The sequence below is a fragment of the Equus asinus genome, chromosome 20 (assembly GCF_041296235.1).
Source record: "Equus asinus isolate D_3611 breed Donkey chromosome 20, EquAss-T2T_v2, whole genome shotgun sequence".
Classification (NCBI taxonomy): Eukaryota; Metazoa; Chordata; class Mammalia; order Perissodactyla; family Equidae; genus Equus; species Equus asinus.
In genome coordinates this window covers 23016616-23034157 of record NC_091809.1, presented here as the reverse complement: position 1 = coordinate 23034157, position 17542 = coordinate 23016616, and the positions used below count along the sequence as shown (strand labels likewise).

Genomic DNA, 17542 nt, shown 5'->3' with positions numbered 1-17542 from the left:
ATATAGTAGGATTTTCAAAGATTGACATAAGCTTTCAGAAGTTTCCTTCACATCAATTAACATAGGAATTTAATTGCTTTAGCCTTTTAAATTTCTCTGTTCTCTAGGGATATACACATACAAAAACTGATCTAAAAATGAAATATTTACCTGAGAACTTCACATCTTGAGGTTCTCTGGCTTAAATGGAACAAAAATTCTATTTGGTTCCACAATTTTTTACTCTCCTCACAGCCTCTCTCTCCATCTACTTACAGTCTCAGGGCCCAAGTGCTAAGGGAAACTAGAGCCAAAGGGCTGCACTAGTCCATCAATAAAGGAATCCAAAGGGAAGAAACACAAACACTGGAACCAGCTCAGATGAGCAGCCTGCTTCCCACAGGACAGAAGGAAAGCCACAGTCAGAAGGTTCCACGTTCCTGACTCTCCTGGTGGAGACAGAGCCCTGGAGGGGGTCAGTCCCTGGAGAAGGAGGGGAGGGCACCTGAGCAGCCACAGGAAGGAGCTCTGGGAGCCCCACACACCCTCCTCTCCCCAGGGAACAGTGCACATGCTCCCTCTCTCAGGCTCCATTCTCACAGTGAGGAAACTCAGCTGGATCCAGTTTAAGGTTCTGACCCAAATGGACCCCAGATTAATGGGCCCTAATCCAGGACACAGAGCTCCTGACTCTCACAGACTTTCTCCGTGTAAACAAATTACTCTCTGTGGATGCAAAACTCCAATTATGTCTAGAAACAGGCCCAAGGAAACCACAGCTACAACCTCAGAAAGGGTGTCACTTCCCATCCCATGAGCACGTGCACCCCCAGCTTTCCAGGGCTCTGCAGCTCCTCTCAGGATAAAGGCTCCTTCAATGGGGGTGTGAGCAGTAGGACACCTGCAGGGGGAGGCCCCCAGGAAGGACAATGGGCTTCAAGTCCTTCCCTCTGCAGGCCCAAGGGGGCATCAGCTTAGTGACAGTGTCTTCAGGCGTCTGCCCTCACTGGAGTTTTTTTGGACCAGCATTGATACCTTAAATGAAATAAATCCAGTGTTTGAACAATCGCACTAAAACACTCACACCAGTCTTTATGTGGAAATGAGGGAAGAAAATTGTATGGCATTTTGCTGGCTCAACAAGGAACCTCACAGCAATGTACTGCATTCCAGGAGAAAAGATATTGATTGATTATTTCCATGACAAGAAATTGTTGTATAAACTATTACTCATACTTGAGCACTTCAGATCTGCCAGACTAAGCCCTGGAAATCCATTTGAACTCCCCCAAAATAAAAGAACAGACCTCAGAATATTAGCAACATGCATGGGGAGGAAAAAAGAACAGTTATTAAGTCATACAATGAACTAGTGGAATGTTTTATTTTCTCTGAAATTCACCTCTTTCTTCCCTCTTTGGAAACATTTTATATTTTCTTTCAAGCTGTATTGATTAAATAAATTTTCATTCATTGAAAAACAGACACTAAAATAAAGTGAATACATCTTTTCAAGCTGACAACCCCAGGGAGGGGCAGTGCTGACAGGACAGATCACGAGGAAAGTTTGCCCAGAGGAACCTCCAACCAAAGGACATAGGATTGAATGTCTGTGCCCAGGACACAGCCTGGGAGGAGAGGCGGAAGGAGTTCACACAATGCGCTTCTAGGTAGCTGTTTACTACTTTTTTCTCATGTAAAACATCTGATACCAACCCTGATATCAGTTTCCCTACACTGAACCCAGCATATATGGGGTTAAAACCAAAACACTCATTCCCTGCTTACTCCCTGACTTCCTGGCTCCAGAATCCACTATCCTAGATGGAGACAGACACCACGAAGGACAAGCACCTGGATTCATTTATCTCCTCCCTGCAAGGAGCTACAGGCTGGTGGGAAAGCTGCTGACCAGCAAGGCGATATGGTCCACCTCCCCTACCTAAAGCCCCAAATAAAAACCCTTCCTTTTAGCTTTTCAGGGAGTTTGGGATTTCAGCATTAGCTGCCCTCTCTCCTTGCTTAGCACTGTGCAAAAATAAAATTCCTACTTTCTTCCACCACACCCGGTGTCAGAGATTGGCTTGCTGCCAACGGGTGAGCGAACTCACTTCAGGTTCGGTAACACATCCACAAACAAGAAATAAACCCTTTTAAAAGGGCCACCCATTGACTATGAAAAAATAATAAACAATTAAAATGTTGGGTCTGTTTGTAGTCGGTTATGATGCTGTGACTTGGAGACATGAAGCTGGCGTTGGGGAACGTGAGGAGGATCTGGAAATTTAGGGATTTATTGTCAGTCCTGGAACAGCCGGGGGACAGGGTCGTGGATTTGAGACGCTGCTCCCCAAACATTTAGGAAACTCAGGAGAAAACAGGTCCCCCCTGGGGAGAAAGGAGGCCCTGGGGACCCCACAGACCGCAGCCCCTCCGCGCACGGACCCCGGACACCGAGGCCCGACTGTCCTGCGAACCCTCCCGCTGGCCCCGCACCCTCTGCGACACGCGGGGCTGCGTGCGCACAGCGGCCCAGAGACGCTCCGGCCCAAGTCGCCGCGCGCAGGGACCACAGGACGCCTGGGGCCCGGCTGCCGGCCCCGCCCCCACGCTGCGGCCGGAGAGGCCTGAGAGCTGAGCGGCGACACCGCGGACTCGGGGCCGCAGACCCCGGAGGGGACGGGGGAGGCCGGGCCCGCCCCGCCGCTTCCCACCAGCCCCTCCTCCCGCGTCCTCACCCCGGCGCTGAACTCTCACCATTGCTGAGGCTCCTGGGTCCCCCGGCGTCCTCCCTACTACTCGGTACAGGTCACGGCGCTACAGAGTCGGCAGCAGAGCCACGCGACGCCTTTAAAGTCTGGTGACCCCTGACACAAAGAATTGTAGAGGGACAGGAAGTCAGACGTGATTGTGGAGCGTCGCCCCGCCCACCTTCCCTGGCGCTGACCCTGATTGGACAGTTTGAAAGGCCCCTGGTCCTGAGTGGCAGCGGGATGGAGATTACTTCTCTGAGCCAACCCAGAGCTGGAAATTGTCCTCTCTGGGGACGTTCCCAGTGAAATGAGTTGCTGCGAGGCCACTCGGAGAACTGTGACTCTTCTTTGCAAACACAATTAAAATCACCCCCCCCCATATGTAATAATTAGTCTGTCTTCACTCTGATCTTTGATCTTCCACCCAGCGCTTCCCCACCTCCACTCAGAACGTAGTTTACAAAATCCCACGGCCTCCCAAGCCCTTAGCCCTGGTGGGAAGTTGGAACCCGCGTCCCTAGCTGGGCGCAAGGCCTCTTCTCAGTCTAACCACAAGGTATGAGATGTGTTCATTCAGTTCTCAGGTGTACGTTTTATGCTGGAGGGAAATTTGTTTGAGATCATTTTTTGAATGTATCCTGAGAGAACTTTGAACTGTAAAAGTCTATAATATCCCTAAGGAAATTCAATTCCTATTTGGACTGATATAACAAAAAAACAAGAAAAGGTTATGTCAGTGTGGGATGTACCTGGAAAGTATTCATGTGCTTAAGAGATTGGAATGCAAAACTCATTTGCATTGCAAAACCGTTATTGCATGTATCCACTTATTTAAACAGTTGTGGGTTGTTTTTTGTTTTTTTTTTTTTTAAATACAATACACTTACTATGCAACGGAGCCCTTTAATGTGTACAACTCACTGGTTTTCAGTATATTCACAGATAGTCTAGTTAACATCCATCAACATGAGTTATACATTTTTTTTCTTGTGTTGAGAACATTTAAGATCTAGTCTCTTAGCAAATTTTAAATATACAATTCAGAATTATTAACTCTAGTTACCAGGCTGTACATTACATCCTCATGACTTATTTATATCATGAAGTGTGTACCTTTTGATTACCTTCTGTATTTATTCCATCGAAGTTACGTCTTATCCCTATTTAAGTGTACAGTTCATAGTGTGAAGCACACTGACATTGTGAAACCAATCTCCAGAACTCTTCATCCTGCAAAACTGCACCTCTCTGTGTATTAAACAACAATGCCCACTTGCCCTTTCCCCTGTGGGAGACTGGAATTGGCCACTCCAAGATATGTCTCTTTGGCATGAGGATTATTTTGGGCTGGTTACTTTTAAAAACTGCAGACATGAGAGGAACTCTGAAAAGTAGAAGTTATCCTTTGTTAAGAGATATTTACATTGTAAAGGAAATCTCCATCTGTAAAGGTGTCTCCCTCTCTGTACCAGGAAGAAGGGCAGATGACCTTATCTCTAGAAACTCTTATCAATGTGGAAGGCAAGGACTTAAATCTGCATAATAACCTTACGCTTTACTGTACTTTTCTGATGATCTTCCATAACTGACTCCCCCCACCTCCAGCATCCTCCTTTGTCTTTAACTGAGGATCACATTTAAGGTGAAAGCTTCAGCCATTTTGGTGAGTTGCTCAGCTTGCCTGAGTCTCTCCCATGTATATGTTATAAAGCTTTGTTTAATTTTCTCCTGTTATTCTGTCTCATGTGAATTTAATCTGTTGTCCAGCCAGAAGGACCTAGAGTGGGTAGAGGAAGTGTCTTCCTCCCCTACACCCCCAGGCCCTGACAACCACCGTCCTGCTGTCTCTATGAATTTGACTACTCTAGATACATCGTATCAGTGGAATCATCATACAGTTTTTGCCCTTTTTTTGACTGCCTCGTGTCACTTAGCATCATGTCCACAAGGTTCACCTATGTCGTAGCAAGTGTCAGAATTTCATTTCTTTTTTAAGCTGAGTAATATTCTGTTCTATGTGTATACACATTTTGTTTATCCATTCACCCACTGGTGAACACTTGGGTTGCTTCCACTTTTTGGCTACTGTGAATAACGCGCCTATGAACACAGTGTACAAATATCTGTTTGAGTCCATGTTTTCAATTCTTTTGGGTATATACTCAGAAATGGAAATGCTGGATCAGATGGTAACATTCTCCATAATATTTGAAAAAATGCCATACCATTTTCCACAACAGGGCATGATTTTACATTCCTGTTACCGAAACTAAAGTGGGTTCACCTCCCGGTAAGTTAAATAACACTCTCCACCAGAAGTAGTTCTCTCAAAGTAAAGTGTATTTGCAGCAAATAGGAGACCATGTGGAATCATTTCCAAAGTCACGGCACCTCTGAAGTAAGGGAAGCAGGGACCTTTTATTTCTGATGGGGAATGAATATTCAAAAGGAAGAGGTGGGTATTCACTTGCACAGGTTCAGTTGGAAACCATGCTTCCATATACACTGCAGGTTACAGTAATCAGGCGTGAGCTCCTCCTGGGGAGATCTTAGCATTAAAAATAAGATCATATGTGTAGCTCTTGTAGTGAGGCTGGGTCTGGTCCAGGGTGGTTGATGATTGCATCTCATTAATATACCAAAAGGGGAAAATACAATTTGGAAAAACAGTTAAATGCTTCCAAACCCAGCCTTGAGTTCCTCAGAGCAACTAGTCAGTGACAGTCTCTCTCTTTCTGGGTTTTTTTTTTTTTTTACTCTAATTGGCTTATTTATTTATTCACTGACTGGCTGGATTTCAGTCTATGTCCCCAACACAGAGGGGAACCTCTGACACAGCTCCTAGAAGGGCACATGGCTTTGGGAAAGCCTGCCCTCCTGGGCCAGTGATATTGGGAGGGCCCTCGTTCTCCTTCAGGAACAACAGCCGGTGGGTAAACTCCACTAACTGCTGGCTGATTGCTCTATTGTTTTCACCAACGTCCTGGGGTGCACAGATTGCTCTAACAATCAATTCAGTAAAAGTCTGGCCTCTTTATAGAAATTTTTTCTGAAGTCTCTAGGTGATATTTGTTCTGAGGCTGTAAGTCTCCTCTCAGCAGTCTAATTTCCTGGTTTTTTATTTTCAGAGAAATAGTCGGCCTACACTCTAAACTGTATCTTCAATAAATATATGAATCCACTGCTAATTGCCTTTTACCACTTTCTTCAGAGTGTCCTTTGACTTGAACTTCTCATGATCTTGGGCCAACGAAGTTAATTCTTTGGAAAGTGACTACGAGCTTTGTGTTCGATGGCTCAATTTGCACCCATGTTCAGGAAAATCTCTGTCAGAAACCTGGAGCTGTTTTGAGGACAATGGGAAGCCTCTGAATGACAATCCCATTTGAGGAGCTGAGGGCTCAATGCAGTAGAGACAGCAGCCAGAGGTGCTCTCAATTGTGTTTCCTGCCTCCTCCCAAATGACTTATGTTACACTCACCTCATGACGTGGAACAAGGGTGAACGGCACCCAAGTACTGTCAGGACACCACACCAAAGGCATCACCTCAGTTCCACGGTAGGGAGTGAAACAATGGTGTCCCCACTTTTCAAGCACACTCACCCAGCACTTATTTACCCTCCACAACAAGTAGCTGGGCACAAGGTTAGAAATGCTGATGTCCTGTTCTTCTCGGGAAGGTAGCCCTGTTAGTGGGAGCGGGGGTGACAGGGTGCCCCGTGTTGTAGACTGCAGGGGTCTGGAGTGGAGTCTCCACCAATGGGAGCTGGAGGAGGTAGGCAAGCAGTGCTCTTGGTTCCAATACCACAGACTGTCATGGTTTTTACAAAGCTTCATAGATTTTCTTGAATAAAGTTAATTTCTTGTTTGATTTAGGACCATTTCCAGTGCCTTTAAATGTTTATTAAAATAATTTTCACCAGTCTTACTAGGGAGTAGGTCAGCAGAGCTCCTCCCATAGCTATACCACCCTAATACATTTAGAGTGAAGCCCATTCCTCTCAATACTCACCAGTGTGAAATGCGATGGAAGAAGTTCCAATATCACTTGTTATTTTATATGAGAACAGAACAGGATATTTATTTTTTATGGCTTTCAAAAAGAGATTGAGGGCCGGCCCCGTGGCTCAGTGGTTAAGTTCGCATACTCTGTTCTGCGGCCCAGGGTTTCACTTGTTCAGATCACGGGCACGGACCTAGCACTACTCATCAGGCCATGCTGAGATGGCGTCCCACATAGCACAACCAGAGGCACACACAACTAAAATATACAACTATGTATGGAGGGCTTTGGGGAGAAGAAGAAGAAAAAAGAAGACTGGCAACAGATAGCTCAGGTGCCACTCTTTAAAAAAAAAAAGGTATTGAACACGTCATAAAAATTGCTGTTTAGAAAATTACACAAACAAAATGGCTTCCCATTTAAAATGAATCACCTGTTCAATTTATAACATTTTAAATATAAAATTTGGTGTTAGTCAGGGTTCTCCAGGGAAACATAACCAACATGATGTTAGTGTGTGTCTGTGTATACATATATATCATTTGTCCTTCTCTCGTTTTAAGAGACTCATGTGAATATAAATAATTGATTAAATAAAAAATCTGGAATCTTGATGAGTAAGCCAGGAACCCAGGAGAAGAACTGTAGTTCAAGTGCAAATGCAGTTTCCTGGCAGAATTCCTTCCTGTTCAGGGAAGGGCAGTCTGTGTTCTATTAAGAACTAGAATTGATTGGACGAGGCGCATCCATGGTGGGGGCTGACTTACTCAAACTCCACCCATTGAAATGGTAATCTCCAGAAAAAGAGAAAACCCTGCACAGAAACATCCAGTAGAATGTTAAGTTAATATCTGGGCACTGTGGTCGAGCCAAGTTGACACAGAGCTGTTGGCTTGCAGTTTTCTTTTCTTCTAGTGTCTTTGTCTGGCTTTGCTATCAGGGAGATGCTGGCCTCTAAAATGATTTTGGAAGAATTTCTTCTACTTCCAGTTTTTGGAAGAGTTTAACAAGGATTGGTATTAATTCTTTAACTCTGTTGTTATTTGGTATTGATCTGTTCAGGCTTCCTAATGTTTAATTCTTTCTTGGTAGATTGCATATTTAAGGAATTTATCAACTTCTATGTTATCCAACTTGTTTGCATATAAATGTTCATAATAGTCATTTTTTATCCTTTTTGAGGCATCTGTTGTAATATGTCCTCCTTCATTTCTGATTTTATGTACTTGAGTCTTCTCTGTTCATTTTTAGTCCACCTAAGGGCTTGCTGATTTTGTTTCTTTATTAAAAAACTGAAACTATTCCTTTTCTGTTGTTTATTTTTACTTTAATATTTATTATTCGCTAACTTTAGCTAACTTCGGGTGTACTTTTCTGTTCCTTTTCAGTTCCTTGAGGTGTAAATTTAGGTTGTTAACTTGATATGTTTTTTCTTAATACAGGTGTTTTTCACTATAAACTTGTCTTTTACTACTCCTTATGCTGCATCCCACCAGTTTTAATTTGTCTTTTCCTATTTGTTTGTCCGGAGATACCTTTTAAATTTCCTTTTGCTTGCTTCGGCAGCACATATACTAAATTCCTCATTGATTTTCTCTTTGACTTAATGGTTTGTCCAAGAGTGTTATTTAATTTGAACACGTGTGTGAATTTTCCCAATAAGATTTGAGGTTCTTTATTAAAGTTCACTCCTGAGGTTTGTTGACTGAGTAATGACACATCTCATTTAAATGAATTTGAGTTGAATATTAAAAAGCCATGTGAAAAACACAAGGAACAAAGATGACAAAGCCTCAAAAACACATTTGAATGCAATCATTCTAAAGTGTTGGAGAGATCCAAGAAAGCGTGTCAGTGTGGTTCCAGAACGCTGTTCAAATATTCTAGTAATGTTGTTGTTCACTCTAATTTGTTGGCTCATTTGTTGTGTTCTTGGAGGCCCCCTGCCAGTGCAGCCTGCCCACATGCAGCGAGCAGCCCTTTTAGGGGACAGAGCTCTCCCTGGCTGGTTAATAAATAGTCAAACCCAAGGAGTCAGCAGCTACCACGGCTGCCAGGGGGTTTTCCTTCAGGGAAACATCTCAAACACTAGCCGTATGCTGCAGGTATTCTGAGTGTTTGGGACATTTCTTGATTGGCATTAATGATGATGTTGAATGATATCATGTGTGCCCAGGTCAGTAGCAGTCACACCTGTGAAATGAGCACATGTGTGCAAATGGTAGGAAAACAGCACATTTATGTGGATGGACTTGAGGAGTTTTGAAGGCAGGTGTCCAAGAGGAAATATTACCACACAGGGCACACAGAATACCGGTGACGTGAGGAGGAAGACCAGGAGTGGGATATGAGTGGTGGCCAGGGGGCACGATTACAGTGAACCAAAGACCTGCAGGACTGACCGTTCTGACAGACATGTCTAGTATAGAAAGGCCTATATTTATAAGGTGCCAGTGAGCCTGGTGATCAGGACAAAATAAGCCCCAAAGACTGGGGATTGAGTCTAACTAATGATTCAAACAGCAGGAACAGCCATTTAGAAGAAAGGAAGTTTTGTCTAAGCAAGCCATTAATCCCAACAGGGCTGCAGCCTGAGTCATGAGAGAGGTACAAGATCCAGTGAACACCTTTTTAAAGGGCCCAGCATTTTATACTTTGAGACATTAGTTGATAATATCAATAATTTCTAGAGCATCTTGGTGAGTCCTTGATTCTGGCTTCAGGAGGATCATGTATGACAGGAGGAGTACTTTGTCTATAAAAGGTCCTACCGTGGTCTGAGCATAGCAAGCAGCCCAGCAGAGGGGGTGAGCAGCCCGACAAAGTCCATCTGCCATCAGCTGTAGGGTCCCTTTCCTCTGCCTGGACTTAATGTGCGTGGATTCTATTACCTGTGACACATGTTTTTCACATCAGGTGCGTTAGTAACGAGTTATCCATGGGCAGGGAGGGGAGTGCCCTGAATTCTGCCTAGGCCTTTAGGTTAGAGGCCTCTTAATGGTTTCATATCACAGGGGCCCATGGGCCAAGATTAATGCCATCAGGTCTGAGGTGTCAGTATGTGTCTCAGAAATTCGAGTCCATTTATCCCCCTGAGCAAAGAAATGAGCCCCTGGAGACTGAGGTTTCATATGTGCAGAGTAAGGAGTGACCTGACTTGTACTTGGGTGTGTGAGGTAGGTATCCCAGAGTTCTTTCAGGCAGAGGGGCAACCTTGGCTAAGGAGATGTTGCTCTTGGTGGGAGGGGACAGCTAGATCACTGGCAGTGGCCAAAGGATCTGTAACAATGTGCAGATGAGGTTGATTCTTCCCCAAGCAATTCTCTGTTGCTGGTGCGATTACCTGGAGTTTGACTCATCAATCTGATCCACTCTGTGATCAGGGCTGGCCTGTTTGATCTGGGGGAAGAACACAGCAACTCTGCAGTGGATCCAGTGGATCCTATCAGGTGTGGTGGTGCACACTGTGCATAAAGTATATGAACTCCGTGGTCATTCATGTGCCCCCAAGTCACTCATGAAGTGACCAATGTGTCTAAAAGGAGGCCACCTCCTCCAGAATGAATTAGATCAATCAGAGAAGAGGGCAACACTTTCTCTTGTAGAGGAGATATGTAGATATTCTATTCTACGCATATATCTTTAATGTGAAGGCCTCTGGTTAACAAGCCTGAGGGGTCCTGCATTCATGACCCAAGGCAAATGGGAGGCTGGCTATGGAGGATCAACTCAGGCCCTGGGAGGGCCTCCACTTATAAAAAGACTGTCAGTTGCCAGCAGGCTTCTCTAATTGTGTGCAGCACTGGATATGCATGATGGGAGGCTGCTAAAGCCTTTATGGTGAAGGGGTGCATGAAGGGAGACACTGCTGGAAGGAATGCTATTTCAAAAACTTCCAGAGCCATTTGTTGCCCAATTCAAAGTCAGTCAACTTTCAAGTGTTGTCTGAATAAGTAAGCAAGCAGATCTGATAATATGCAATGTTTGTGGTCACTGTGCCCAGGCCATGGATTCTACCACTGCTTGTGTCACCCTCCAAGCTCACAGCCCACTCTTGCTGCCTCAGAGAAATTTTCCAGGGGGAACATGTGTGGATTCCTAAAGATGTTTTCTAGTAAGCAGGCACAGAGCAGGCTTGAGTTGGGAAATGAAGAGCTGGAAATGGTCTATGGATGGCTGTGAAAAGATCTGATGCTGATGCACATGAATGAGGATGTCCCAGGCAGATCCCAATTGGGATACACTTTTATGTTTTAGACCATAGTATTTCCAAAGACCTGTCCATGAACCTGAATTCAACTCAAAGAGAGAGTCTGGGAGCCCTCTCACTTCACTCCTGTTATGAGTATGAGCTGAGGGCAGGTGCAGCCCTAGGGGGCGTTTTAGTCAATTAAGACAGGGTCCTTCTTGCCTAGTCCTGCAATATTCCTAAGAAGGATCCCACAGTGGTGGAAAGAAGTGTTGAAAACATAAAAATCAAGGATCAGGAGAGCTTAACATTCTCCTAGCATAGGAAACTGATTCTCTTACTCATTTTCCATTAATTATATAAATATGTAATACGTTAGGTATACTTATAAATTTTCACAAATACTGCCATCAAAAGATGGAAAACATGCCATCACCAAGGAGAACACTCTCATGGTGCCCATTTGAATGAAATCTTTCCCATACGTAAGTTAACACACACACACACACAAAAAAAAAAAAAAAAAAAAGGAAAAGACTAGGGCTTTCTTTTGCTCTTTATCAAACCTTGTAGCCGTTTACTGGTCTTTCTCACTTTTCCACAACATGTGGTGTACGTCTAGGCATATGGAAATGAAACCTGTGATCAGCTAAATGGGTGACAGGGCTTTGAAGATCATTGAATCTAAAAACTTCCAGCTACTCCTTGGATAAAAAGACACGATTTCCCATTCATCCTTTTGTATTCAATTAGGATGTTACTCAGAATGACACCCTCCCTCTGCAGCTCACTCAATCGTTCCTTGGCTGGTTGCCTCTCAACACCCAAAGCTCTTTGTGCTGTTTCCACTGGGGGATCACAGCGGACTCACAGAGATGTCACTCTACTCATAGAACTCACTCAGGATGAGCTAGAACAGGGCAGGTGAAGGCAACTGTCTCTCTAAGTGGGAGGACCTCCATGGTTTATTGGGGTGCATGTTGCACACTCCAGTCTGTAGAGCAGCAAAACGAAAATGCCAAAAACGATAACATTTTAAATATTTGATGGTAATATAAAAATCCTCTCAAATGACATTAAAAACAAAAAGACATAACAAATATTTATGGCTTAAATCAACATGAAGTCTCCAGTCCCAGATAACAATGACATCCTTGCTCACTCCTACCCTCACAGAAAAGATATAAACACACCTCAGCCTCCCTATTAATTCACACTGTTTTTTACTTTTCCTCAAAGCCCTTATTTCCCATTTTAGCAGACAAAGCTTTACCATTTGTTAATCTCTCTTTTCCCACAAACATTTAAGCACCAGGACTGCAAGAACTAGTACATTTCAAGCACTGTATCCAAACCCTACCATGCCGTATTTCTGCTACATTGGGTAACCTGACTCTATAATGGATGGCACATGAGGGATGCTGAAACATTAGCATCAAGAGCACAGTCTCTGAGAAAGGAAGGCTGGATTGGCACAGTAGTCCTGTCTCTCTCCCTTGCTGGGTTTGCATTGTCTCACAATTTAGCTAATACCAAAGGCCTCAGCTGAGCCACAAAGGAGATAGTAAAAACATTAGGTAGTATACTAAGAAGTGAATTTACATGTTTTAACTGAGGTACTTCATAGTAAACAGTGTCTAATACACCACAGGAAATACATCGGTGTTTTGACTGTAAGTAGGAAAGGCAAAGCTGTTCCAGAGGACCAGGAGCTGGCTGCATCCACTGCAAGGCCAAGTCTTACCCTGCTGAACAGAACAATATCACACACATCATTTTTCAAAGGTAGACAGTTACCAAGACAAGACTAAAAGTATTTTGTAGCTGTACCAGTAAAAACGGTAAAAGATAAAATTCCACAGAAATGACTAATACTCCCTTCTTACTAAAACGAGTGACTGGAACTTCTTATAAGTCAACTTTAGCTCCACTATGAATAATAATCAAATCAACAAACACAGGTCAAAATCGTGCAAGAAGTCCTTCTGAGCACCCTGTTACTGTTATAGCTCACCATCCTCTATGGTCTGCTGTCATTCTTACTAGAATTCATCACACCTTCTCTCTGAATACAGGAGCAATCCTGCAGGTCACTGGCAAGAAGGCACTGAAAAAACCATGATAGTTAAGTTTTGTGTTAAGAATGAATGAGAAATTAGTTTCATGACAAAAATTGTAACTATAAAAGAATAAAAAATACAGTTTGAGGAAAAAATACTTGAGGGGCGGCCTGATGGCGTAGCAGTTAAGTTCACGTGCTTCACTCCAGCAGTTCGCCAGTTCAGATCCTGGGTCCGGACAGACAGCACTGCTTATTGGGCCGTGCTGTGGCAGGTGTCCCACATATAAAGAAGAGGATGATGGGCACGGATGTTGGCTAAGGGCCAGTCTTCCTCAGCAAAAAAAGGAGGATTGCTGGCAGATGTTAGCTCAGGGCTAATATTCCTCAATAAATAAATAATGGAAAAATACTTTAATTTCTATACTCATGATAAAACTGACTCATAATGTGTAATGATTAAATGAAGAAAATTGCCAAGTATATCTGAATATCCACAATTAACATAGATTTTAATATAATCTGAGAAAATGAAGACAATATTTATTAGCATACAATGGGTTAGAACAGTTGATAAAATATATCAATGAAACTACTATAGGAGCATTTATTTCATAAGGAAATGCATGTAGTTTAATGACATACAATCAAATATTATTGAAAGCATATTGAGGGAAAACATTCAGTGACAAGTAACAGGAAACACACACAGTCTTCTGACATGAGAAAGGAGATTATTCTCACATGGAAGAACTGCGTGAAGGCAGCCACTGCACAAGGCAGCAGAGAAACAAACTCCAATGTCCTTCTTTTGATGCCCCATTGTAGATGCCACAGTGAATCAGAAGACGTGCTCACTAGCACTATGAACAGTATAAGCTGTTTCCTATAAAATTAGAACTTTTACAGATATGATCTAAAAAAGAGAGCAATCAGAGAATACTCCCAGCTGCAGAAGTTTGTACTGGTTTCCTGGTGGACACAAAAGACCTGACAGAAAAACCTTAACTCTAATGGATCTTTGATGTGAAACTTGTGAAACCATCAGTGGAAAATACACCCCTAAGAAAATGGAAATAAAACAGTCGGTGGTGGTTTTCAAGATACTTTGTGTAGAAGGGCAAAGAACCCAGAAAATGGGATGGAAGATGGTGTCCTTGAAGCTCCTATGTAACTGTGTCTCTCCTTATATGGTGGCTCTAGAATTGGCCTAAGGCCTTGAGTGCTTCTGCCTTCCAAATCTCATGCAAGTGAGGCCACTGGGGAATTCCAACAAGGAGCCAGCAATGGGGTGGATTCTTAAAGATCTAGCTCTTCAGATCACCCTCACTGACATGATGCAGTACAGGGGTGATGTGTCCAGCTCTAGATTTTCTTGCCCTGCCACAGGGCTCTACTTAATTCAAACTCTATTCACCAAATACCAGTCAGAAGGAAGGACAAAGAATAAAGGCCCAAATGTGAAAATAAGAATTTATAGGAAAGTATACTCTTTGATAAACTTGCCACACATAAAAACTTATTCCAACTGTTTAATAGTATTGAAAATGGAAGCAGGCTCTTATACCCACCACCCCAAAAAAGGAGCTTTCTCAAAGAAAAGAACAGTATAGTCAATGGATTAGTCCTATCAAGGCCAGTAAGAAAATCCTGAGAAATACACTGTCATTTTTCAGTGGCACCTTAACATAGAAAAATTAAACAGTATTAAAAATTAATGAGAAAATATTAAATGATTCAAGAAAAAGAACTACTTATTAAAGTTTCTGTACTATTAATGAAGGATGACTTGCAGAATAATCTCACCACCATATTCACTTGTGAAAGTAATTAATAGAAATCCACCATCAAATGTTGCACTTAGAGGCTTAGTAAACACAATATATTTACAGCTTTTATAACAAATATTTCATGTTGAAAATTTTCTAGAACATTATACACAAACTAATTCCCATCAAGCTTTCTCATATGACTTATTCATATTTGTTTTTGGTGGGAGTTTCACATAGAAGGCCAATTTAAGTCTTTCTCAAGCTGTTTACATTCAAGAGGTTTTATCAAGTGAGTCCTTTCATGCCTTCAGAGAGAACTGGGATGAAAAAAGGCTTTCCCACATTCTCTGCATTTATATGATTTTTCCTCTAGTGGGCATTCTCCCATATCCTCGAAAGTTTTCATTGGAAATAAAGGCTTTCCCATTTCCTGACATTCATGGGGTTTCTCTCTGTGTGAAATCTCTCAAGACTTTGAAGTGATCTGAGAGTAGTGAAAGCTTTACTGTATCTTTTGGCATTCAAAGGGTTTCTCTGCAGTATGAGTTCTTTCATGTTTTCGAAGAGAACTTGAAGAAGTGTATGCTTTACTGCACTTTTTACATTCATAGGGTTTCTCTCCAGTATGAATTCTTTCATGTTTTCGAAGAGAACTCAAAGAAGTGTACGCTTTACTGCATTTTTTACATTCATAGGGTTTCTCTCCAGTATGAATTCTTTCATGTTTTCGAAGAGAACTCAAAGAAGTGTACGCTTTACTGCATTTTTTACATTCATAGGGTTTCTCTCCAGTGTGGTTTCTTTCATGTACTTGGAAACCTTGAAGAGAAATAAAACCCTTACCACATACCTTACATACATAGGGCGTCTCTCCTGTGTGGGTTCTCCTGTGTATTTTTAAAGAACTGTAACCACTGAATGCTTTCCCACATTCTTCACATTTATATGGTTTCTCTCCGGTGTGCACTCTCAGGTGTGTTTGAACATCTGTGAGACAAATGAAGGCTTTCCCACATTCCTGACATTCATAGGGTTTCTCTCCAGTATGAATTATTTCATGTTTTCGAAGAGAACCCGAAGAAGTGTATGCTTTACTGCACTTTTTACATTCATAGGGCTTCTCTCCAGTATGAATTCTTTCATGTTTTCGAAGAGAACTCAAAGAAGTGTATGCTTTACTGCATTTTTTACATTCATAGGGTTTCTCTCCAGTGTGATTTCTTTCATGTACTTGGAAACCTTGAAGAGAAATAAAAGCCTTACCACATTCCTTACATACATAGGGCATCTCTCCTGTGTGGGTTCTTTTGTGAATTTTTAAGGAACTATAACCACTGAACGCTTTCCCACAGTCTTCACATTTATATGGTTTCTCTCCGGTGTGCACTCTCAGATGTTTTCGAACATCTGTGTGACAAATGAAGGCTTTCCCACATTCCTGACATTCACAGGGTTTCTCTCCAGTATGAATTATTTCATGTTTTCGAAGAGAATTTGAAGAAGTGTAGGCTTTACTGCATTTTTTACATTCATAGGGTTTCTCTCCAGTGTGAGTTCTTTCGTGTCGTTGAATAGAGCTGGGATGACTGAAGGCTTTCCCACATATTTTACATTCATAGGGCTTCTCTCCAGTATGAATTATTTCATGTTTTCGAAGAGAACTCAAAGAAGTGTATGCTTTACTGCATTTTCTACATTCATATGGTTTCTCTCCAGTGTGAGTTCTCTCATGTCGTTGAATAGAACTGGAATAACTGAATGCTTTCCCACATATTTTACATTCATAAGGTTTTTCTCCAGTATGAGTTCTTTCATGTCGTTGAACACAGTTGGAACGACTGAAAGCTTTACCACATACTTTACATTCATACGGTTTCTCTCCAGTGTGACTCCTTCCATGTATTTGAAATACACTGGAAGAAAGGAATGTTTTCTCACATTTCTTACATTTGTAAGGTCCATCTCCAGTGTGAAGGATCATGTGTAATCGAAGGCTTGAGGGATGTATAAAAGTTTTCCCACACTCCTTACATTCATGGCGTTTCTCTCCAGTGTGAGTTCTTTCACGTAGTTGAACATTACTGGAAAACCTGAAGGCTTTACCACGTATTTTACATCCAACAGGCTTCTTTTCAGTGTGAGTTCTTTCATCTATTTGAAGAGAATGGGAAAAAGTGAAGGCTTTACTGCATTTTTTACATTCATAGAGTTTCTTTCTACTATAAATTCTTCCACGTATTTGAAGAGAACTGGAAGAATTAAATGCTTTACTGCATTTTTTACATTCATAGGATTTCTCTCCAGTATGAGTTCTTTCATGTTTTTGAAGAAAACTGGGAAAACTGAAGGCTTTCCCACATTCCTTACATTTAAATGGCTTCTCTGCATATTTTTGATACTCATATGGTTTCTGTTCAGTGTGATATCTAACATGCCTATTAAGGGATGAATGATGCATGAACACTTTTCCACCTGCGCTGCATCCCCATGGTTTAGCTCCAGTAGTTTTCTTGCTCAGATTGAGATTTGGGATAAGGCTGAAGTTTTCTCCACTTTGAGTACTCTCTTCACTTTCACAGAGTCTCTCTATCAGACGGTTTCTGTAAAAATTGGGAAGCATATTATTAATGATTTTATATTTGATATATTTTCTATGATTTGTAGAAAAACTTTAGGTTTTCTGACTCATCTGAATTGTCTGAATTTGAATATAGTGAATGTTCTACAAGGGGACTTCAACCTTACGATTATCCAAGAACTGATATTCCTGTATAGGTTTTATTAAT

The 17542-nt window shown here is 42.1% G+C and overlaps 1 protein-coding gene across 1 annotated transcript in view; it reads right to left on the bottom strand.

Moving 5' to 3' along the window:
• Window positions 1-2880: 2880 nt before the first annotated feature.
• The window catches only part of LOC106846587 (zinc finger protein 709-like), a 41553-nt gene continuing 26891 nt past the window's right edge, over window positions 2881-17542 (bottom strand). Inside the window, exon 4 of the mRNA XM_070492091.1 lies at window positions 2881-17356. Within this exon, the coding sequence (XP_070348192.1) occupies window positions 15259-17356 (2098 nt within the window). The 3' untranslated portion in view covers window positions 2881-15258. The remainder of the gene's footprint in view (window positions 17357-17542) is intronic.